The sequence below is a fragment of the Urocampus carinirostris genome, chromosome 13 (genome assembly GCF_059441175.1).
Source record: "Urocampus carinirostris isolate Australia breed hairy pipefish chromosome 13, RoL_Ucar_1.0, whole genome shotgun sequence".
Lineage (NCBI taxonomy): Eukaryota > Metazoa > Chordata > Actinopteri > Syngnathiformes > Syngnathidae > Urocampus > Urocampus carinirostris.
Genome location: NC_142361.1, coordinates 12,484,967 through 12,507,307, shown reverse-complemented (window position 1 = coordinate 12,507,307; position 22,341 = coordinate 12,484,967). Strand labels below are relative to the sequence as shown.

The 22,341-nt window shown below is 40.5% G+C and overlaps 2 protein-coding genes across 4 annotated transcripts in view; one reads left to right on the top strand and one right to left on the bottom strand.

The window, feature by feature from the left end:
* Positions 1-7,688, bottom strand: part of pcnx2 (pecanex 2) — a 36,213-nt gene extending 28,525 nt beyond the window's left edge. The window contains exons 1-12 of one of the 2 annotated variants that reach the window (XM_088351586.1): positions 7,508-7,688; positions 5,840-6,045; positions 5,653-5,770; positions 5,532-5,568; positions 4,328-4,746; positions 3,152-3,355; positions 2,819-3,086; positions 2,634-2,734; positions 1,774-1,957; positions 1,405-1,546; positions 492-628; positions 329-407 (exon numbers count right to left, since the gene is read on the bottom strand). In XM_088351586.1, the coding sequence (XP_088207712.1) occupies positions 329-407; positions 492-628; positions 1,405-1,546; positions 1,774-1,957; positions 2,634-2,734; positions 2,819-3,086; positions 3,152-3,355; positions 4,328-4,746; positions 5,532-5,568; positions 5,653-5,770; positions 5,840-6,045; positions 7,508-7,660 (2,048 nt within the window). In that variant the 5' untranslated portion in view covers positions 7,661-7,688. Of the gene's footprint in view, positions 1-328; positions 408-491; positions 629-1,404; positions 1,547-1,773; positions 1,958-2,633; positions 3,087-3,151; positions 3,356-4,327; positions 4,747-5,531; positions 5,569-5,652; positions 5,771-5,839; positions 6,046-7,507 lie in introns of both variants that reach the window. The other variant, XM_088351585.1, reaches the window with a different exon arrangement.
* Positions 7,689-9,416: 1,728 nt separating this feature from the next.
* The window catches only part of map3k21 (mitogen-activated protein kinase kinase kinase 21), a 43,873-nt gene continuing 30,948 nt past the window's right edge, over positions 9,417-22,341 (top strand). For both annotated transcript variants that reach the window (XM_088351954.1, XM_088351955.1), the window contains exon 1: positions 9,417-11,333. In XM_088351954.1, the coding sequence (XP_088208080.1) occupies positions 10,550-11,333 (784 nt within the window). In that variant the 5' untranslated portion in view covers positions 9,417-10,549. The remainder of the gene's footprint in view (positions 11,334-22,341) is intronic.

The following is a 22,341-nucleotide window of genomic DNA, read 5'->3' as shown; positions in this document are numbered from 1 at the left end:
CTCTTATTTTCTTTTTTTTTCCTCATGTATTCGTTTTAAGACTCTATGTGGAGATACCAAACAAAATCAATAATTGTTGGTTGTTCTGACGATTTTTTTGAACCTGATGCGAACATCCATTAATACAGTTTTTTTTTAGTTTGCCCCTGCATGTCCAACTGGGGACCCTCACCGTGCTCAGGTGTAGAAAGATTGCGCTAAAACTACCTCGACTACTTAAGCATTAAGCATATTTGGGCCAAGCCCTAGAGTACCTGCGCCAGATAATAAGTGTGAGTTTTGAAATAAAAAAAAAAAACACTCTTTTTTTTTTTGTGATCAGCCGTACCACATGTTACCAGTGATCAGCTCAGCTCCCAGCGGCAGGTTTAGGGCACGCTCGGCATACAGTTTGCGTGGCCTCTCTCCTGGGTCAAGAAAACATGTGACTTGAAAACACAACTGATCTTTTGCATTTAGGTATTTTGACTCTGAAATGATTAGCAGCTTACGGTGTACAGTGTGAAAGGTATATGCCTCCTCCTTGTTTGTTGCCTCCGGCCGACAGATGACCTGCAGCATGGAGCTTTCTGACTGGGACGTCTGGGAAGGCAGGGAGTCGTAGTCAGGATCCTTTTCCGTCTGCGGACTGGAATACAGAAAGAAGATGTCCACAATGCACCTACAGTAAGTTTATATAGGATTCATTTGTCAATAGTGTAGATAATGACATTTATGTCTTCGATTCCTATAAAACAAATCTGCCAAAAAAGCATAGTTTTATGGTTATGTTAAAAGAGCTGTAAGAAATTTGGAATTTAGTTACTCTCTACCACCATCTCATGGCTTTCAAGTGATGATCGCAGCCTCCATCAGCTCATTAATGATTCTTTTTTAATCTTTTGGAGGGTTTGGTTTGGGGTTTTGGACAATACTAGAAGTAGGCATTTTCATGCTACACTAACAAAATATAATTTTGAAAAAAAACCTGGAGGGATGAGCATGACCTAACTTCCCTCAGCCCCCATTCCTCGAACCTAACAGCTCAGATAAAATTAAGATAAAAACATGAACATTGTTAACACATACTTAATATAAAAAATATTTAACTTTCAACTGTTTAAGGAAACCTCAAAGAATGCACCCCACCTTTTTAACGAATTAGAAAGAAAAATCGGTAAAATGTCAGATTCAGGTACAAAAATCACTTAAATTCTTTGTCATATATAGTTTTTTTTAATTGATCGGTTGATCAACTATTCAGAATTATATATAAATTCTATGTGATATCAGAATATGCATCATTCTTAAAAGTCCCCAACTAGCATATAAAATAAAAACAGCCCAGAATTGATCCTTGATTTTAATACTCAATAGAAATAATGAGTATTGTTATAATAGTGTACAGAAGGTGTTTGTTGGTACCTGTCTGGTGATACGATGGGAATATGCATAGGTAGAACAGACTTTTCTGGAGCCAGGCTGGTAGGTGGTTTGGGCCGGTCCGCTTTACTCTTGGTTTTGATCTCTTTGGTTTCATCTGCTCTGGAAGATGCACTTGCATCCTCTGCAACACAGCTTATGTCAGTGTGATAGTTATTCAATATTAAGAGGTTAACAAAAATTTAGGCGTGAACAGTGGTTGGAAGTAAATCTGTTACTGCTACAGTCACTCAAAGTCTCAAAACTTTGCTGTACATTCTGTTGTCATTAGGTCCAAAAGGACTCACAATAGTCTAAACCATTGGAAATGAGAGTATGTAAGCTCTTAAGAATAAAGACACAATAACGTACCAGTTTGGCGGTTTTCAATTTTTTTGGAGGTTCCCGCTTCTAGCTGCAGCTGTGGTCCTTCTTCCTTGCTGTTCCCTCGGGCACTGAGCGACTCCAACTTGGAGACAAACTCTAAAAAGTTGGATTCGTTGGGAACTTGACCTTCCTTTGCCTCCAGGTCAGACTTAGAGGTTGTCATTGTGGTCTGGCGTCAAGATAGAAATATTTAATTCGGTACAAAATATAAACGGGGTAGGTGACACTTGAGAAACATAAAGATTTAAAGAAATCTAAATCATAATATTTTAGCGTGTGATTTTTAGTTAAAATGGATGAGTAGCACTTACAATTAATTTTACGAGAAAAGACTACAGTAAATTCGGGACTAAAGAGTGCATTGTTTTTCAGTTCTGCTCCGAGTTGTTCACGTCACGTGTTTATGAAACATGTGACCATTCAAGTTGGCAACTACAAAGAAAAGCCCATATTTACTACTGTGCCAAAAGACAACACGAATAAAAGTTGCGTTGCGTAAAATGTGAGCCCTATATTTCTAGATGACAACATCAGGGCAACTATACTGAGAATAGTGCTGGATTGCAACACAAACGTGGAATTTGTCTTTTTGTGTTGTCATTGTTGTTCGCTGCGGTACTAGACCAAATTGCATTCGCAAGTTATTCTTCGAGGATTAAGGAAACTTTAGCAACCTGACATTGCCGTTTTCCTCTGCGCTGCCACTGAAAAAAAGAGTAAGCCGTTTCTTAAGCTGCAGTGTTTAAAATGTAGCAAAAAAAAGTTGTGGCTTGTACTCCAGAATTTATGGTATATGCAAAGAAGTGTACCTTCTACAGAAAACAAAAGTTATCGTGCCAACATACTGTGTTTTGGGAGCGATCCGAGAGCAACACGGCATCCTTCCCACTGTCCATGCTCAGCCCACGTAAGTGCAACCTTCCCCCGGGACCGTAGCGGCCCAAAGCTGACGGAAGACGTAAGAACCCTTGATTGTCCGAGCTGGAAACTGGGGGGTCCGTGTCATCGGGTTGGAAGTGGACCTCCTCACCAGACAATGTATTGTCGATGGTCTGCGGTGGACTGGCCGGGTCCTGCTCCACACTGGCTTGAGGTAACCCAGAGGCATCCACCTTGGAGCTGATGGTGTCCCTGCACAGGTAAAACTCCTCGCTTTGGCTTGTTGTCTGCCTCAGGGTGGACTCATACTCCGTCAAGCCTCCTTCGGTTTCTGGAGCTACTTCTTCCGTTTGTTCCTCAGGCAAGTCGAAAGTGATGACTGGGATCTTGATGTGACATTGGCCAGCATCTTTCTGGGCCTGGGATATACTCAGGATAATGACTAACACATAAAAAAAAATCTGCTCATCGCCATAAATCTCACCTGTGCATTCTCCAGCAGGCTCATCTTAACATTTTCCTCGAGCTGGGCGGCGGTATGTGAGTCACAGTTCATTGTGATGACGATCTTGACCGCATCGCCATCAGGGTCCACCAGACGAGGGGGGGACAAAGTGACAGGACCGGAACTGTCTGTAAGGACCACTTCGATTTCGTCGGAGCAGTATGTCTCTTCCCCGTGATCATCCTGATACAAGATACAAAAAATATTTTTTGTGACTGCTGAACATACAAAATCAATAGAGAAAACAACATTTATCAATCTAGCTAGTGAGCTCCCTGCCTTGCGCAAACATTATTTTGTCAACAAGTTATTTACTATAAGGGGATTAATTATGCCATTACATCGCTTACCTGAAATTTTGACATTTAGCTAGTTACTTATACGTTCATTTGCTGTGTCAGTTAGGAAGCGTATCACTTATTCAGTCAGTCCCTTAATCGAGCAATCAATAGATAGCTACTAAAAAAGTTAGGCAGACAGTAAATCAGTTTGACAGTAATTGAATTGGTTTGCTACACAGTTAGTCTGTTAGTTAGACACACAATAAGTTAGTCAGCCCTTTAGTAACTTTGATAGATTTCCCACTAAGTGGGCCAGGCAGTGAGTGATCCAGCCATACATCCATCCATCCATTATCGGCACCGCTTACACTGAACTGGATGCCAACCAGTCGCAGGTTAGTGAATCAGTCACTGATTTAGTTGGTTTATTGGGTTCTTAATTAGCTAGCTCAGTCAACCAATACTTCTGTTAGCCAGCAATTTAGTATTTTGTCCATCATTCAGTAATTTTTACCCAGTTAGTCGGAAAATATCTTGACAGTTCTGTTGTTCATCAGTCATTGAGGCAATTTCTTAGTATGCTGGTCAGGCAGTTAATTAGCTTGCTAGCTAGTTAGTCAGTCCTTCATTTGGTTTGGTTTGTAGCTAGTGTTGTTTATTGGTCCTGCAGATAATCAGTCAGTCATTGACATATTATTAAAAGAAGGTCCTATTAACTTGTGCCTGCTAAAATATTGACTGACACAGAGCCAAAAATCTGGAGAGAGGCTTTTCAAAATGTTTCTTCAAGACTCCCACCATTCGTCCACCTCCATTGGCAAGCTTTTCCCACTCCATACTGTACGATGTGTTTTTACACACAACATCACTGCACCTGTATAGGTGGGTCAGGCATATTGAGGGGTTTATGAGGGCGCTCCTTGGTGGGTTCCAAAGAGTTGTTGTTAGCATCTGAGGGATCTTCGTGGCACTCCCGCTCTTTCTCTCCACTGTCATTTTCATTTCCATCATGGGGTAGAAGACTTTTGCAGGTATATCCGCTTGCGTTCTCCTGCTCCTCGTTGGTGGGCTCCTCTCGTTTTCCTCCATCTGGTGCCTCCTTGTTCTTGTTGATTACTTCCGATATATATATCTCCTGTTTTTCGGTTATGGATCGGGTCCCCTGCTGAGCCTGCAGCAGAATTGAATCCTTGTCGGTAGATTCTCTTGATGGAGGTTCTGCGCATTGGGCCTGCTCCGTCTCCCCTTGCTTGTCCTCTGTGCTGCATTCAGCCTTGCAGGGCACTTTTATAGCTGAAAACAGAAAGAAACACTTAAAATGTCAGAGTAAAATGTATAAGAACGATAATGGTACAGTACAGTGATACTTCTTTATACAAGAACCTTTACACACGAGAATCTTGATACACAATTTTTTTACCAAAATTTTGCTCGCTTAATGAAGGAGAATCCAGTTCACAAGCATTCCCAGAGGCTACTAGTAGAGATTGCTCACCGCTCATAACCGCTCACCCCCATCACCTCATTTCAGTTTGTGCCTACGCCTTCACCCATCAGGCATCTGATTCCACACCCACACCTCTACCTGTAGAGTACCTGTTTTCCGTAGCAAATTTGTTTTCTCTTCAATCACATTTCATAGCATCTCCTTTTTGTGACTTTTTGTGTCCTTAGCAATGTGTTCTGAAAATGGTAACAGTAAGGTGTCTGAGAAAAAAGTACTATGTTGACGATTGAAAGGAAGCAAGGATTAATATAAAACTACGAGTGCAGTGTTATAATCGGGAAGCAGTAAGTGCCGATCACAAAGCTGTGGAAAAATGTTCTTTAATTTACTTTTATTTATATTTAACTAATAGTTGAATATGTTTTATGTGATCAGGAAGAGGTGTTTTATGGCTATTTGGGTTCTTTTTGATCATTTTGGGATGTTGGGAACGGGCCAAATCGTTTTTAATCATTTCATATTGGGAAAATGTGCTTGTTACACGAGCAATTCGATCTACAAGCACAATCCTGGAACAAATTCAGCTTGTATGTTGAGGTACCACTTTTTAAAACAAACAGTTGTTTATCACCTTCCATCGTTATCCCCTCCTCTGAAATGGAACCCTCCTACATGGAAGAAAAATACATTTCCCATCAGCAAACAAGCGTCTTTCCTTTCCTGGACTTTCTGCAATGTTGACGACCACTCACCACCCCAATCAGCCCCGCGTCCGTTTCCGTCTGCTTCACAGTCACTTGGATTACCTGGCTGGGACGCTTGTGGGCCAGCATTGTCATGGCAACACCATCTGGGACGGTACTGCTCTTCCTGGTGAACGAAGGTGAGTCTCTGACTCAGCTCCTTTTGATATGCTCTTTTGGTTGTGTAGACGGTTACCTCATGTTGCCTGACAGGTAGGCGTTAGAGGCGGCGTTACTCTTCTTGTCGCTGGCCCTGCTGAGGTCCGAGAGACTGCTGCGAACCAAAGCCTCGCCTTCATCGAACAGTATGTGCAGTCTGTAGTTTGCCGTCTTGACCAGTACGAAGAAGACTGTGACGGAGGCGCAGTAGATACTCAGGGCCATTGTGGTTGGAGGAAGGGCCTGCAAGTGTGGACCACAGTTGTTGCTTGGTCGAATTGAAAGTATGACCAAATATTGCTACAGTTGGAAATAAGGCTCCAGCAAATAATGATTTTAACAACCAATTATTTTACAATTATTTTTTTTAATCAATCTAATAAGTAAAAACTTGGTTTGGTCCATATTGATTTGTTGGTTGGTCAATTGGTTGGATCCCTTAAACACTAAGGTTGTAGGGGCACCATTTCCTGTGGAGTGTCTTCGGCAAGTACAGCCTGGTGGCGCCCATCCCTCTCTAGGCCAATGTATATTCCATATTACATTGGAAAAAAGGCAAAAATGATGATCTTTATTTTCCAGAGAAGAAGTAAATCGACTGAGTTGAGATGAAAGCATCCTACTTCAAAATGTTTGCAGCACCCCAATTTCAATAATTGTAAAGAAATTACAAAAGAAAAATGCACAGGCAACATTCTCTGAATGGTCGGCCTGCTTATATTTACCAACAAAGTATAACTGAATACAGTTATAGTGGTGCCCGTTCAAGGACGTCGTGCAAGGACACAGAAATCCTCCCAATTCAGATATTTACCCCATTGTTTATATGTATGTATGTAAGCAGAATTTACAACAAAAAATAATTACTGAAATCAGGGAGTTTGGTTATATGTATATATTTGGTTGTATGTCACCAGTAGAGAATGGTAGGCGGCATGTGGGCAAGGGGTCATGGCTTAAACAGGAAATACAAACCAACATGAAATCAATTGAGCGAGAACAGAATACAGTAAAAGCGTGCTGACTTTTGGTCTTTGTATTTGTAATACTATTTTTGCAATATACCATCCATGGATAAAAACATAAAAGGTCTACCCAGAAATGGATAAAGAAACCATACAGGGGTTTGAAGCTAAGAGACTAAATGGATATGGAGTGTCTCTGCAATGTGTCGATTTGCAACGTTTCAAGATTGCACAAGACATATGAAGGATTTACTGCTTCCACAGGTTGTTTTTTTCTATTTATTTTATTATGTGGCTATATAACTTTTAGGTGTCAGTGAACTGGGGGTAACTGTGTTACTTTTTAAATGAAGATACAAGTAACTGTGAATAATTACTGTTTTCTCGTAAGGTACCTAACACTGAGATTCAGGCATATAGAAGGTTTATTCTATTTGAGGAAGTCTTCTACTTTAAGGAACACAAGGTATTTCCTCTTCTATTTTCTGAGAAAAAAGATATTTTAATCCAGAGATTAGCAATCGTCGCTGAGTATTCACATGGCTCGCAATGAGCATGCATGGCATCAGTCTATTTGCACTGTTACATGCGGGAGCAGCCATGCATCCAGTTATTGCATGTACCGAGTGGGGAAAACATTGCCATATAGCTGCCTATCCCCCCTCACCAAACGCACAATAGACGACGTCATCCTCACAGAAGCAATAAAAAACAGAAACAATAAGAAGGCCCCGACTAACCAGATGCAGAGACAAGGGCAACATGAGCAGGAAGATCCACAGATAGAGGTGGCAGGAGTTGTTGAATTTCTTCTGCTCTGGGTCGTGGTACCAGCCCCCAGTCAGGGACGCCCAAACGCCCTGACGCAGGGTCTGAGCAATGTGGGAGCCCATCCCTGACTCCCTCCCCTCGTCCTCCTCGTCCTCCACCTCCTCCTCCTCTCCCTCCCCGCTCAGGTTAGTAGGACGAATGGTGCTGATGATGCTGCTATGGTTCAGAAAAGAGGCTCCGTCCCTCAGCCTCCGAGAGGCGGCTCTCCCTTACGTCTTGTCGTTATGGTTAGTGGTGGTGCTGGCATTTCCCATCCTTGCGTCGACGGCCGAGTCATCCCAGGCGCCGCCGTCCTCATCCCGCTCAGCTCGCTGCGCTCCCTCACTCCCTCCCTGGCTCGACAGATGCACAGATTTGACAGCCTCCTCCCCCTCCCCCTGCCCGTTCCCTTCCTCACTTCCCCTTTCTCACCTCCTCCCTCTGCTTATTTGTGTGTCCTACCTTCCAAGCACAGAATAGCTTGTGTGTAGACGTTAAAATTTTACGCATTTATACCAAAAATCATAGCATATAATAGGTAGATGTATTTTTGGTCGTATTGACATGTGTTTCATAAACTACATTATTTTTATGTTCGATCAATAGTTTTAAATTGCTTTAATAAAGGTGAGATATAACTATTATACTGGTAAATTACATTCAGTCGTGCAGGTAATTAGTGTGTTAAGGAGCTAAAACTGGGATGTCTGATTTGGTGAATGCGGGCACCTGAGAAGCCCGCAGACTGGTTTTGAAAAAAACTCTCTAGCCATAGGTCATTGTAATTTTTTTTCCGAGATTTGACTTTTAACTGGCATGCGAAATCATGGATGTGATCAGTGGTTGACTTTGCTTATTTTAACCATACTTCTAATAATTAGGGGTACCTACAAAATGTTGTCCCTCTCTCCTGCCTGGCAGGCGAGATGCAGCAGTAGCCCAGGTAGGAAGGCGGGATACAAGTGTGGTTATCAATAACGCACTGAACCATACATTCAAAGAGTGGCCGAGGGGTCGGAGAGAGAAGGGCTGCACTTTCTACATAGAGTAGCGATGCTTTGAGGAGACTGGTGTGGAAGACAAATGTATCGATCCCAGGACAACAGTATCGATCCTATATTAACTCTTGCTTAGTATTAATAATATATGTATTTAGATCAATCCACCCTCCTCCTTGTGGCCATGTGTGTTGTTCAAAAAGTTTTTTTTATTGGAGACACCTGCGTTAACCGACTGTAACCTGGTCGATACAACTCATTTTTCACGCAATTGTATGTACCACAATTACTCAAAGCCCGGATCTGTAATATTTGAGCACTACACGGCACTGTGTTGTCTGATACGAGCAAGGGCCTGGGGTACATGGCCGAGCGTGGTGGCAGCATGCCGGAAGAACATAAAGGGATTTCACTGGGAAAAAGAAATACAAATTTCTCGACCTATGATTTATTATAGAAATTAACATTGGCATGATAGTTAATGTAGTTAACAATGTTTTTTACTTTACTGGATTTAAGTTTTGTACCATTTGGAGGCACTATACTACACAATTTCCCTTTAAAGAGAATATGTTCGGAAAAACACTTGAAAAAAAAACAATGCGATTTTAGTTACTTACTAAAAATGTGCATAAATTATGCGCTTGACTCTTCCATCATTACCCTGCATTTGGCTGCTAGCTTCCCGTGCATTCCTTTCTCCCTCCCCCTGCTGTTGTGGTCGTCACATGTCAGAATATCCACCAATCACACTGCAGAATCCAGCGCTGCCCCGCCCCTCCCTGCAGTGTCCCTCTTCGATCTACTGTGGAGTGGGTGCATTTCGTCCTCCCAACTCCAACAAGCGACCAACTTCCACGGGGGGGTTGTTTTGATACCCCCCCTCGCTTTACGGGGTTTTTCAATAATATTAAAATAAAATTTTGATTGTGTTACTTTGAAGCGGAGAATGTTCGATGGGGAGGTTGTGAGCGCACCGGCCGCCCGCAAAAGAGGACTTCCCAGAACGTGTGCAGCCGAGTCCAGCAACTTTGACCGTATCTCTCCTGGCAAAGTGAGCTAAACAAGCTAGCTCGTTAGCCGCGCGCGTGTCGGGAATGTCGTGGAAACTTTTTCAGCAAATCCGTACACACTAAATTCGCAATGGACAGGATCTGGCTTCGTTGAAATCCAACTTCAACTTTTGAGAGCGAGTGGAAGTCTGTCCTCAGCGGCCGCATCCTTTATCCCGGGGGGCAGGTGCACCTCCGTCCCTGCGGCACCTGCGACGAAGCGGCGCGCTAGCTTTTAGCTTTAGCCTCAAGCACAAGTTGGACCCCAAAGGTTTGGACTATCAAAAACGAAAAATTTAATTTGTTAAGTTTTAAATCTCACGCCAAGTCGACTAGCTAGTGTTTAGTGAACTTAAAGTGAGCGAGAAGCCAGCCACTTGTTAGCCAGGTGTCGTCGGATAAAGTTACAATCGCTGTGGGACATTTTTCGCCGAGGGACTTTGGACACTGTCAAAAGCTCAGGCGGGGAATTCCCTGCTTTTCTAAGACGAACTCATACAAATGCTGAACTAAAAAATTCCCAATTTGCTTTCCTTGTAAGGTTCGGCCTGAACCTCCTTCCAGTAAGTTAATGTTAATTGCATATAGAATTAAGAACTAAGTGACAACATATTCTAGTTTAACAATTTACTGGATGCTAGAGAGATTGAATAGACAGCATGACGTGGAAGAAGTCCGTTTTATTTAAGGTTGTGCGTAGTCTTGTCTTTGCAGCACTCACATTTGTGCCAATGTGAGACCAATGGTCTTAAGTGGCTCAAACTGGATAATGTGTGCAAAAGTGCTTTTAGTTAAGAATACGCCCAAGCAGGGATAAAGTGTAAGCAACCTAGCAGGTTAGCTAGAGTTTTCTAATATCTGAGAAGCCTATTCTAACACCCCTCACCCCCGCACCTTATGGTGCCTTTACGGCCACCGAAAAATGGATGTTTCGCAGGCCGCTTTCCCAAACGGTGAAGGACGGCCGGGCGGTGGAGATGCTGGTGGTGGGAAAAAGGAAAATTATTGGTCAGATATCCCCACACCTGCATGGGCTCACTCAGCCCCGCTTTGCTCGCCGCGATCACTATGGACAGCCGCTTATGACTATGAGGCGAGTGGGGAAGACGAACTCAGCTTGCGCCGCGGCGATGTGGTTGAGGTCCTTTCCAAGGATGCAGCCATCTCTGGCGACGAGGGATGGTGGACTGGCAAGATCAACCGCCGCGTCGGCATCTTCCCGTCCAACTACGTCACTTACCAGCCGCCTATTTACCGGTTGCCTGTTGCCACAGCGCGGGAGCGGGTCCCGGCCTCACCCGTGCAGATCCCTTTTACCGAACTGGTTCTGGAAGAGATCATCGGTGTGGGGGGTTTTGGAAAAGTGTACCGCGGCACGTGGAGGGGTCAGGAGGTGGCCGTGAAGGCGGCCCGGCAGGACCCCGACGAGGATATCACTGCCACGGCGGCCAGTTTCAAGCAGGAGGCAAAGATGTTCTCCATGTTGCAGCACCCCAATATTATCAAACTGGAGGGTGTGTGTTTGGACGAACCCAACCTATGCCTCGTCATGGAGTACGCCCGCGGGGGGACGCTGAACCGGGCGCTGGCTGGGAGGCGAATCCCACCGCACATCCTCGTCAACTGGGCCGTGCAGATCGCGCATGGGATGCATTACTTGCACGAAGAAGCTGGGGTCATCCACAGAGATCTCAAATCAAGCAACAGTAAGGCTTTTGGTTATTTTAATGTATTTGATTGCTCATGTCTTAGAGAGGCTATCACAGTGTTTTCTATTTAAAGGTAAGATTGGGCCTAAAATAATCCAGCCCAACCCAGGCCCGCGGGTATTTAAACCCAGCCCGAGCCTAACCAAATAACTTGATTTGCATGGACGAGCCTGAAGCAAACCTGAAACTTCATATTTTATGTCTGAGGACTCTGGAGGAGGAGACGTGATTTACAATGACGAATTATAGGTTGAGTGCGTTATCTCTCCAAAGAATGTGATTATAATGCCCAATTTTATTCGAAGAGCCTTAATCCTTCTTTTCCATCAAGCCTATTTTCTTTTTGGAACACCTTTTCAGAATCCACAACACATAAGAAACTAGGCATGTGGTAAAGAGGAAGGAAGGTGATTGAGAGTGAATAGGTCTAGTGTAGCTTGAAAATGGCGAAAGAAACAACTTTTTTCAAGCAAAATCCAACCCAAACCCTAAAAAAGATTACAAAGAGTTCATTTGAGGAAATCTTAGGGATGCATATACATAAACGTGACACATCAGGAGCTTGACAGAGGCTGCAATGATGACTTGAGGCAAAAGATGGCGTCAGTAAGTAGAAAAGATTAAATTTCCTATAGCACCTTTTAACAGGGTGTCTTTTGAAAGGAAATCTAAGTTAAACAAAACTATCAAAATTTACAACTTTGATACAGTATTTTTCTGTCAGCAAAGATTAAAGCAACTGACAATTTTCCATCGTTGATGGAAAGTGTGAATGAATGTTTTTTTTTTTGTAATATCCACACCTGGTTTTATTGTACGTTTTTCTAAACATTACCGTATTTTCCGCACTATAGGGCGCACCGGGTTATAGGGCGCACCCCCAAAAAATAGTTTTTGGTCCTATATCTTCCATAGATAAGGCGCACCGGTTTATAAGGCGCTACAATGAGAACGTCGACAAAACAGTCAGATGATTCAGTCAAACTGATTACCCCCTTAACATTCCCAAAGCTTGCAAAGAAGCAAATACGTGTCGTAGACACGTGCGGATGCAGTGTCCGTACGATGTCACTTAAATGCGTCATTTCAAATATCATTCGGAAGGTTAAAGTCTTGGGATTCAAGAAATGCCAAACATTTCTATGTTTCTATTTTCTTTTTCGCTCACAACTTTACTGTGCATATGACAATAAACACTTGGAATTGAGTTTAATTCACTCAACTCATCACAGCAACATCAAGATCGTTCTAAAACAAGATACCGGGAAAATATAAAGCCGCATAACTCACCTAAGTTCTCACGTTCAATAATGATACGCAATCATGGTCTTCTTACAACCGTGAGTGAAGTAAATCCAGGAGAGTAGAATATTTACAAATACAGACTAATGAAACATGTTTCTTTATGCCGTACTTTAGCAAGCTTGCTACGCCATTGCTAAACTAGGCCGATTGAAGGGTTTGTTTTGGCCATCTAGCCAATCCGAGGCTCCGAATAACTTCAGCCAATAGCGATCGATTTTACGGATGATTGACACATCTTTTTCGGCCAATTGCAGGGTTTGTTTTGGCCCTCTAGCCAATCCGAGGCTCCGAATATCTTCAGCCAATAGCGATCGATTTAACGGATGATTGACACATTGGTTAGCCAATGAAACGCCGGTATATAAATCCCGGCATACACCGCGGACTTGCTACGCCATTGCTAAACTCGGCCGATTGCAGGGTTTGTTTTGGCCATCTAGCCAATCCGAGGCCCCGAATAACTTCAGCCAATAGTGATCGATTCAAATGATGATTGACACATTGGTTAGCCAATGAGACGCCGGTATATAAATCCCAGCATACACCGCGGACTTGGTACGCCATTGCTAAACTCGGCCGATTGCAGGGTTTGTTTTGGCCATCTAGCCAATCCGAGGCCCCGAATAACTTCAGCCAATAGTGATCGATTCAAATGATGATTGACACATTGGTTAGCCAATGAGACGCCGGTATATAAATCCCAGCATACACCGCGGACTACTCCACGTTCGGGGTAAAATCGAGTCGGCGGCTGTTGAGTAAGTTGCGAGACCATGCGAATTTAATATTGAGCCATATATAAGGCGCACTGTGTTATAAGGCGCATGGTCAGCTTTTGAAAAAAATTAAGACTTTTAGTTGCGCCTTATAGTGCGGAAAATACGGTATTTAAATTCAAGTCAACGAGAGAGAAGCCTGACCCGTACGTAATGTTGACATTTTAGGCCGAAATTAAGCTCGGGTACGGGCTTGGGCTCCAGATCTTACCTCTGTTCCCAATGGAGTATTCGCACACTCATATCAGCTAATAAATTTAGTACCGCTAGACGTGTATGATTGATTTGATTTATTTTCTGTTGAGATCCCATGATTCCTTTTTGGTCTTTTATTATAAATTCCTTTAAATCTACATAAATGAAAATCAGGTATTCAACATTCCAAGGGATGAAAACAAATAAAAAAAACAATGAAAATGTAAAAATAAAATGCATCCATACGGTAGGGATGCAACTATTTAGATAATCGAATAGTCACTAGCTATTGAATTGATTAGTCTAGTAATAGGATAATAATGATTTTTTTTTTTCTAGAATCCATCATGAAGTTGATTTATTTATGTGGCAAATGATAATATAAACTCAAACCATTTCTACAATGGAAATACATCTTTTACTTTGGATTTGTACTAAAATTAAATAAAAATGGTCTATCTAAAATCTATTAGGCACAGTGCTTAGTCAGTAGAGACATAAATCCAATAAAGAACTTAATTTTTTAGGGACACGCAAATGAATAATACATTTTTTATCAACTTAACATTTTCTATCCTTGTAAACGAATCACAGGCTATGTAGCAGTAGTAGAAAAGTAGATAAAACAAATATGATGTGCATTTTGTGACGTACATTCAGTGATTCTCAACCGCTTGAAATCAGACGTATGTCGCCTATAATGTTTTAACAACAGATGTGCATGCATCTAATTTCAAATATGTTTGGCAGACACAGTCATGCTCTAGCTCTTTTGTAGCAAACTATACGCATATAGAATGTACAATGCATATCATTAAAACCGTATGGGCTTGAATGTAACTTGAATCTCACCGAAGCGAGTCAGACTGGGTTACGTTCAAGCGCCAAATGTTCTCTCTAAATGCTAGTGCTTCACCGATTTACTGCCATGGCCTGTGTTGCAAACTTTGTACAGTCTTTTTATTTATCTGTATCCACCCTAACATGCTTCCAAACTTTAGATTTTTTGGAACCTGATGTTGACGCTGTCATTTCTGTACGTTACTGGTCAAGACAGAGATGCTATAGCGCATCAGCGTCTCTCAGCAGAGATAATTCTGTAATATCAATCTGTTGGAAAAACAATTTGGGTGACAATAGTCAACAATGAATTTCATTGTCAACAATTTATATAGCTGATTTTTGTTAGCAATTTTTTAAAAATCTTACGTGGTTTACACTCGGCTTAACTTATAAACTTCTTTCCCACAAATATTCGATCAACTGTTGTCTTAATTCATACACACAACAAATTCACAACAAACTTGTTTAGAGCTCTGGAGTAGCTTCTACTGTTCATTTACTATTTATTGCATGAATTAAAATTTGTTTGAACTCACTTCATTAAGTGTGGATGCACTTGAAATGTGCGCACCTGGGGTTGTGCGCATGCATGTGTTTGTGCGCCCTCGAGAGGATGCGAAATGAAGTTAGTTTGCACAGCTGGGAAGCTCCCCCTACCCTTATCCTTAAGCACACACATTCAGTCAAGCACACCTTCCAAGATTCCCGACCTTGCCCCCACCTCTCTCCTACCATCCCCAACTTGAAAATGTTGTTCAAATAGATGCAGTGATTGCACAAATTCTAACACTCATGTGACTGCCACTTGTATATAGCAGCAACAGAAAGGTCTGATGGTATTATGACAAGTTTTAAGCTCAGTTGAAGGGGAAATAGATGAAACCTTTAAGTGAATGAAAAAAGTATTTTAAATACAATAAATGTGTTTGACTTTTGGTGCTGTCCGAACACCAGAAAACTGGAGGGCAAAATGCTCTCAAACAAACTCCGATTGTATTTGTTTCTTGGCACATGCTTCAAGATGAATCAGTTCAAATATTGAATAAATGATATTTTGCATAGAGGTATTAAACCTCTTTAAAGTAAAGATAACCAAATGACTGTGTCGCTGGGGGACTTCTGACTGTTTTGTCCGAGTTGATCATTAAAGGTTAAGTTTACCTGCCATTGTGTACAGCGTGCGTTCACATGATGTCAGAGCTCAGGAAGTCAAAGACCGACTGTCTTAAACATTCATTATGTCCGAAAATAATTGGAATGTAATACTGACGGATAGATTTTATGCAAAAACATTTACTATTTTGTCACATTTTGTATGTTTTAAAATTTCGGAATCCCTTTAAACTCTTGGAATTAAAGACATGAGGACCATTTCAAAATATACTTATCACAAAAACATCACTATTAGTTTGAAACAAGATGCCCATGCTACACTCTTTTGCTGGCATTTGATTGCAAAACTTAATTCAGCAGTGTTCATTTTACCTCTGAAAAGTGATGGGTCCTGGGGACTCGCATGCTCCAAATTCTATGGGTCCCAACAGAGATCTATGGGTCCCCAAAATTTAGTGTTATCGAGGTTGAAATTGTAAATCGGCAACAAAAATATGAATAAGTATATAAATCTATATATTCATTCTGTTTTAATCATCACACTTAATTTGTAATAAAAATCAGTTATCACTTCAGATTTTTCAGTTCACAAAAATATTATACATTATACAAAATAATATTGCTGAAATATTGTCTATATATTCATGCAGTTTTAATCACTTCAGATTTTTCAGTTCATATATTCTTCGTGGTTTGCTGTCCCGCCACAGTTGTAATGCCTTCTCAAGGTCCAATTGCAGCAACGGAATTTCCATAGCTAATTTGTGGTTTTCATTGTCGTTGTGCCGATCCAATGTGCTTTTCTGAAAGTTCGTATTGCGAAATGATTTATGCAATCCATTTTTGTCACGCTGGGTGCACGCATCACAGAACATGCAGCCTCCATTATCATTCTCCTCATAGCGTAAACCAGGAATATAATTGAGTCAATTTTGGCAGAAAAGTCCTTTTCTTGCTAGGAGTATTCGTTTGTTTATCTTTCGTCGAATCGTTCAATTCAAAACACGTGTTTTCCTTGCCTTCGCAGTCTTCTGAAGAATTTCTCCGCCGTTTTTTCGCGCCGGAATTATTGTTACCACTTTCTGTATTATGTTTCGACATATTACCGACACTGAAGAAATTACCAATTTTTTGTTGATTTGCACCTAATACCAACTGTTTTTATGGAGGCATACTTCTCTTTCACTCGACAACCACCAAAACAATGACGTCATCTTGAAGCAACGAGATCTCGTTTGCCAAGATTGGCGCAAGACCAAAACAACAATGGCGGATCTTGGGTATGTCTTGGATTGTGATTTTAGGTGAATTTCACAGGAACAAGAAGGAGTTGACTCCTAATAATTACAACCTCATAATAACCTAGTAACAACATAGTAATAACAAAAATTGTTATTTTCAAAAAGTATAACAAAATTGAAGCCTTTCGCACCAATCATTAACATAGAGAAGCTTTTAGCTTCAAAAGCTTGGTGATCCATGTTTTGAATGGACTAAAATGTGGGGACTTTACACTAGATCTTTAGAAATGTTAAAGAAGAAAAGATGAGTATACACAAAATGAAATCGTTATGTGAACTAAAACCAATATAGATAACCAAACACGTTTTCAACTGCATCCTATATTTGGGAAAAAAACAACACACACACACAAAATCTAAATATGTGTTTCTTCATTTTAGTTTACAATTACCTTAACATTTTGCAGTTTTAGTTATTTTAAAGGCTGTTTTGGAGGGCACAAAGTTTGACTTAAATGATCAATACTAAGTTGGTCAATAATAACTATAACTACTTGAATTGCTATATTCTTATAAGCACCATAATATTGACTAGAGATAAGAGCGGGTCTAAATAAAATTCAGCCCGACCCGCGGGTATAAAAGCCCAAATCAGCCCAAGCCAGACAGATTAACTCGATTTGAGGGACCCCAGCCCGAAGTAAACCCGAAACTTCACTTTAATAATTACAATTATTTTCTTGAATAAAAGCATGTGCGCCGAAGAGCATGCATGCTGTCAAGATTTTTTATGAAGAAGAGAAAAAAAACAAGAGAGAGAAGCCAGGCTCGGCTCGACATTTTATGCCTGAACACGACCTGGCCCAAAGATATTCCCTCTAATATTGACAAAAACTGTAGGCATAAGAATATGGGTGTGTTGATTATGTAAACATACATCACTTTTAAATAGTACACAAGTGCTATTGAATGGCACCCTTGGCTAAGAAAAATATATCACTCATTTTCTTTTGTAGTACACATTGTATCTATTATAAATCAAACTACACTGAGCAAAAACAATGTTAGCCAATTAAATCCATGGAAGTCTCTCAAAATGCATAGTAGGTCTTGCCAAAAGTAGTATCAAACATTAAAATGTGTACATTATACTTTGTATTTCTAGAACAATACGTAACACAATGGGTCAGTCAAAACAGTTGAGCACAAACGCACTCACAGGAATGCAACAAAAGTAAAAAAACTATAAACAACGCAAAGCGCAATATGCTCACTAAAGTTCAAAAGCCCATACAATCGCAACAGCGCTTTAAGCGTCCTAAACCATTCAACAGGTAACTTCTCAAGCTCTATACATCTGGCTCATCAGAAGGAGGTGCAGAGTAGTCTTCTTTTCTTTTCTTTTTTTACTATTGCACAGTTATTAAAAACTAGATCCAGAACGCCCACCCCCCTAATCACGATTAATCCAATCATGAAGTACTTTTCCAACTTCTGTTAAACACAACATGCTTGAGTGCTTTTACAAAATATCAACTTATATATCAAAACTTCTTAACTATTTTGGTGCTATTTATCATCCTGATCGATCGCATAACTAACACAAGAAAAGACTGGGGTAGTGCAGTCCTTAAAGATTGCAAAGACTTCTGTTAATTAGTGGCCAGATGGAGAGAAAAGACTTGAACTGTCGCGGCTAATCAGGTGTTTGGTGAATATAAACAAACCCCCGTGACACCCCCGCCCACTTGAGTGGACACCGAGCTGCTAACACACAAGTCAATGTGTTTGTCCTGTCACTGCATCGTGACCTCCACAAAGATGGCGGGCAGTAGTGACTTGAATGTGCCATCATTGGCATTTTCATGTAGGAAATAAATGTGGCAATGTTTTAACACTTATTTGTAAATGCTGGTGCTTAAAATGAAACTAATACATCCATAGGTTTGTGTGGTCAGTGAGAACACATTGCATAAGGCTCCTATCTCATTCTGTGCCATCATCGATTTTAATTGACCTGCTTGGTGTTTGAGATAATTACCGTTACTTTCAATGATACTTAAAAAATTAAATTGATAAATACTTTGTGGAGTTTTGAAAAAAAAATGTAACCCCTAGTCTGGTCGGTTCTTTTTCTATAGAAGGCGCACATCTTTTCAGCATATATCTAGATGAATTGAACTTGGCAAACATAGTCATAAATAAATTGAACTTAGCAAACATAGTAATTCTGTTGTGGTAGTGGAAGTTCGTGAAAAATGAATTGCCATTTGCCTTCCACGGCAGGAACCTGCTTGTGTTTGTCCCCAAATTCTATATAGGGATCATGCAGCTTGTTTCCTATGCTTTTCTCTTGCTAACCTTTTCCAGTTTATTTCACTAGATCAGGGATCTCCAACCTTTTGCAAGCCGAGGGATACTTTTTGTGACTAATTAGCGCAGAAGGCACCCATTTTTACATGCAATTCCAAAATAACAACATAGAAAATGTATTACTATGTGGTTAAAATGTTATTACTAGGTTGATTATTGGAAGTAGTGAACATTTTAGCTCAGAGAAGTTTCTGGGATGTATCGTTTGGATTCAATTGACTCAGTCAACTCCAAAAAATATTTTATGAGAAAATCTCAATGAGCACTGTTAAGCTATTATCAGAACAGCTGTCCCGAGGCACCACGTTAGAGATCTCTGCACTAGATGTACTTTTTAAAGATTTTGGTTTACTCCTGCTTTCTCTCTCTAAATAATTTGTAAACTTGCTGTCAGATATAAAAGATGTGGTCTTTTTGAGACGCTATATCACACACACTTCAATATTGTCACATTCTTCTAAGTCGGGGGTTGGCAACCTACGGCTCTAGAGCCACATGTGGCAACTTGGAACTTTTTCATGAACGATCAAGAAGAAAAAATATGGGGGGGGTTAGGTTTTTTGACATTTTGCGTTTTTTTTTTGTAAGAGGACAAATACAACTAACATTTTGGACTTTTTGCAGTGCTCTAAAACTTTAAGAATAAATATTTAGTGGCTAGCTTTTGAGTATAAATCCCCTTTTGGTTTTATTTTGAAAATACATTTATATAGGGTGTCCCAAAAATGTATGCACATATACACAGCTCTTAATAACAATGACCCAGACCGAATAGTACAGTATTGCGAGTGGTAATTGGAACCATGTAACAAAAGATGTAAAATTCCCCAAAAGATTGTATGAAGTACTAAAGCCACATTCAAATTAAATGGTTCGATTAACGGACACAATTGCACTAACCGGAGAGTTGAGAATCCACATGTTGGGGTCGATCACCATGTCAATTTACCATGAATTATTTGTCTTTTCATACTTTCATACACTCAGTTCAATGGGTTCAGTCTATTAAAATTTATATATATATATATATATATATATATATATATATATATTTGCTGCTAATATGTGTATACTTTTTGGGGGGACACCGTGTATATGCCTTCAGTTTTTGCAGCTTCAGGTATATTTGTGATTTGGTTTTCTTAGGTTTAATATGCCTTTTGTAACATTTTGGGTTGCAGATCTTTGTCCTTGGTCTTAACTAGATCTTTTTGAAAGTCATAAAAAAATCTCCAAGAAAGCTTTTTAGTACTCAATTCATGACTTTGAAATATCGTTGTCTAAGGCCAAGTGAAGTTCACAGAAAGAGTCTCTTGTACCCACACAAGCGCACCCCATGGTGTGTCGAGTGTTTTTCGCAGCAAAAAAAAGTGAATTATTTAACTTTGAGAAGTTCCTAGAGTGCAGTGTTTGATGTATCTTCCGTGCCATCAATCCCTGCAGAAAGTCCTGCCTCCGTCCCCTCGCCCAGCCTGTCATTGGACCGACTCCCGATGTATACATCTGCATGCCAGACAAACATGTCACTATTCGATCACTGGTTACCCTGTAAAGTAATATCTTGGAAGTCAGCAAGATTTGCCCAATCTCCTTTTGTGATTTTCCAGCTAATCTGTAAAATCCCGGCCTGCGGGGAAGAATGTTGCTAATGAGGGATAAAAGCTTAACATACGTTTGCACAATGGACTGGTCAAGCAGCGGTTGCTAGGCTACTGCGGCCCAAAGAATGGCGAGGACTCGGAGGGTCCCAAAGCACTCGTTGTGTTTTGTTCTGTTCATATTTAATCTCCCAGAGAGCAGCAGTGCTCTTCTATTGCCACAAACTAGAGGGGGTTAGCCTCCTTACTCACTTATTTTTTACTTCCCTTGCCATTCCTCCCCCTCCCCATTGCCCCCTTCATTATTTTCTTCTGTCTTCTTTTTGGCTGAGAACTTTTTTTTACTTTCTTTTTGAATTGGCAGTGTTCTCAACTAGGGCTGCAAACAACGACTATTTTAATTGTAGACTAGTCACAGACTATTGAAATGATGAGTCAAATAATTGGATAATAATATTTTTTTCTTAAAATTAATAAAGTTGATTTAATTATTTGGAAAATCATGATTAACACAAGAAGAATGCTACAATCAAAAATAAATCTTTTATTGAACATACTATGGAATTGTACAAAAAGTAAGTTTCCACCCCACTATCTACTTTTATCTCACAGCACTGCTGTTCTGGAACTCGCAACACATAAGGATACGGAATAGGGGAGGAGGGGTAGGTAGAGGATGATTTTATGCTTGTCCCCGGAGTTTTTTGTTAGTTCAGCTTGAAAATGGTAAGGGTAAGAAAATGCCTGTTTCAAATACAGTCCAAATGCCAACATAAAAAGATGAAAAAAGAATAGTTAATTAGTACTTAAGGAATGAGTTGACTGAGGCTGTGGTCATGACTTTTAAGCCAGGAGATGGCTGCAGAGATTAGCCAAATTTCGAGTTGCGGACACCACCCTACTCGATTCTCTACAGTTTGAAATTTAATGGTTTTCACAACTAACGTTTGTTCCTCGGACTGCATGCAAATAATTTCAAAAACATTTGTCAGGCAGTCTGATATTTTAATCCAGCTCTAATATACGGATATAAAATGTACAACACACGTCATCAAAACCGTATTTTCTTGAACGTAACTTGAATTTTACCAAAGTGAGTCAGACTCATTTTCATTCAACTGTCCGACCTGATCTTGAAATGTTTGTGTCACCGATCTTCTACCATGATGACGCAAGGTCTGCTATGCAAACTTTGCAAATAATCTTTTTATTAACCATATCCAGGCTAAAATACTCCAAAACTTTCAAAGTTAGGGTACGCGTACTTGATGTTGACATTTTTGGCTGTTCATGTGCGACTCTCACCAGAAATATATTCATGTAGAGATGCCTCTTTCTGTTGAAAAAATAGGTCGGGCGACAAAAGTCGACAATGAAATTCATTTTTGACAGTCTTTTATTGAATCTTGTCAACAACCTCAACCAAACTTCCCTATAACAAAGAAGACATTGTATTTTTAAAATAATTTAAAGGAATTTCACTCTGTACTGTAAAGTGAGTGTAAGATGTCACACAATACTGAGCACTTTAGTATTTGTTTGCAATTAAAACTTTAAGGTG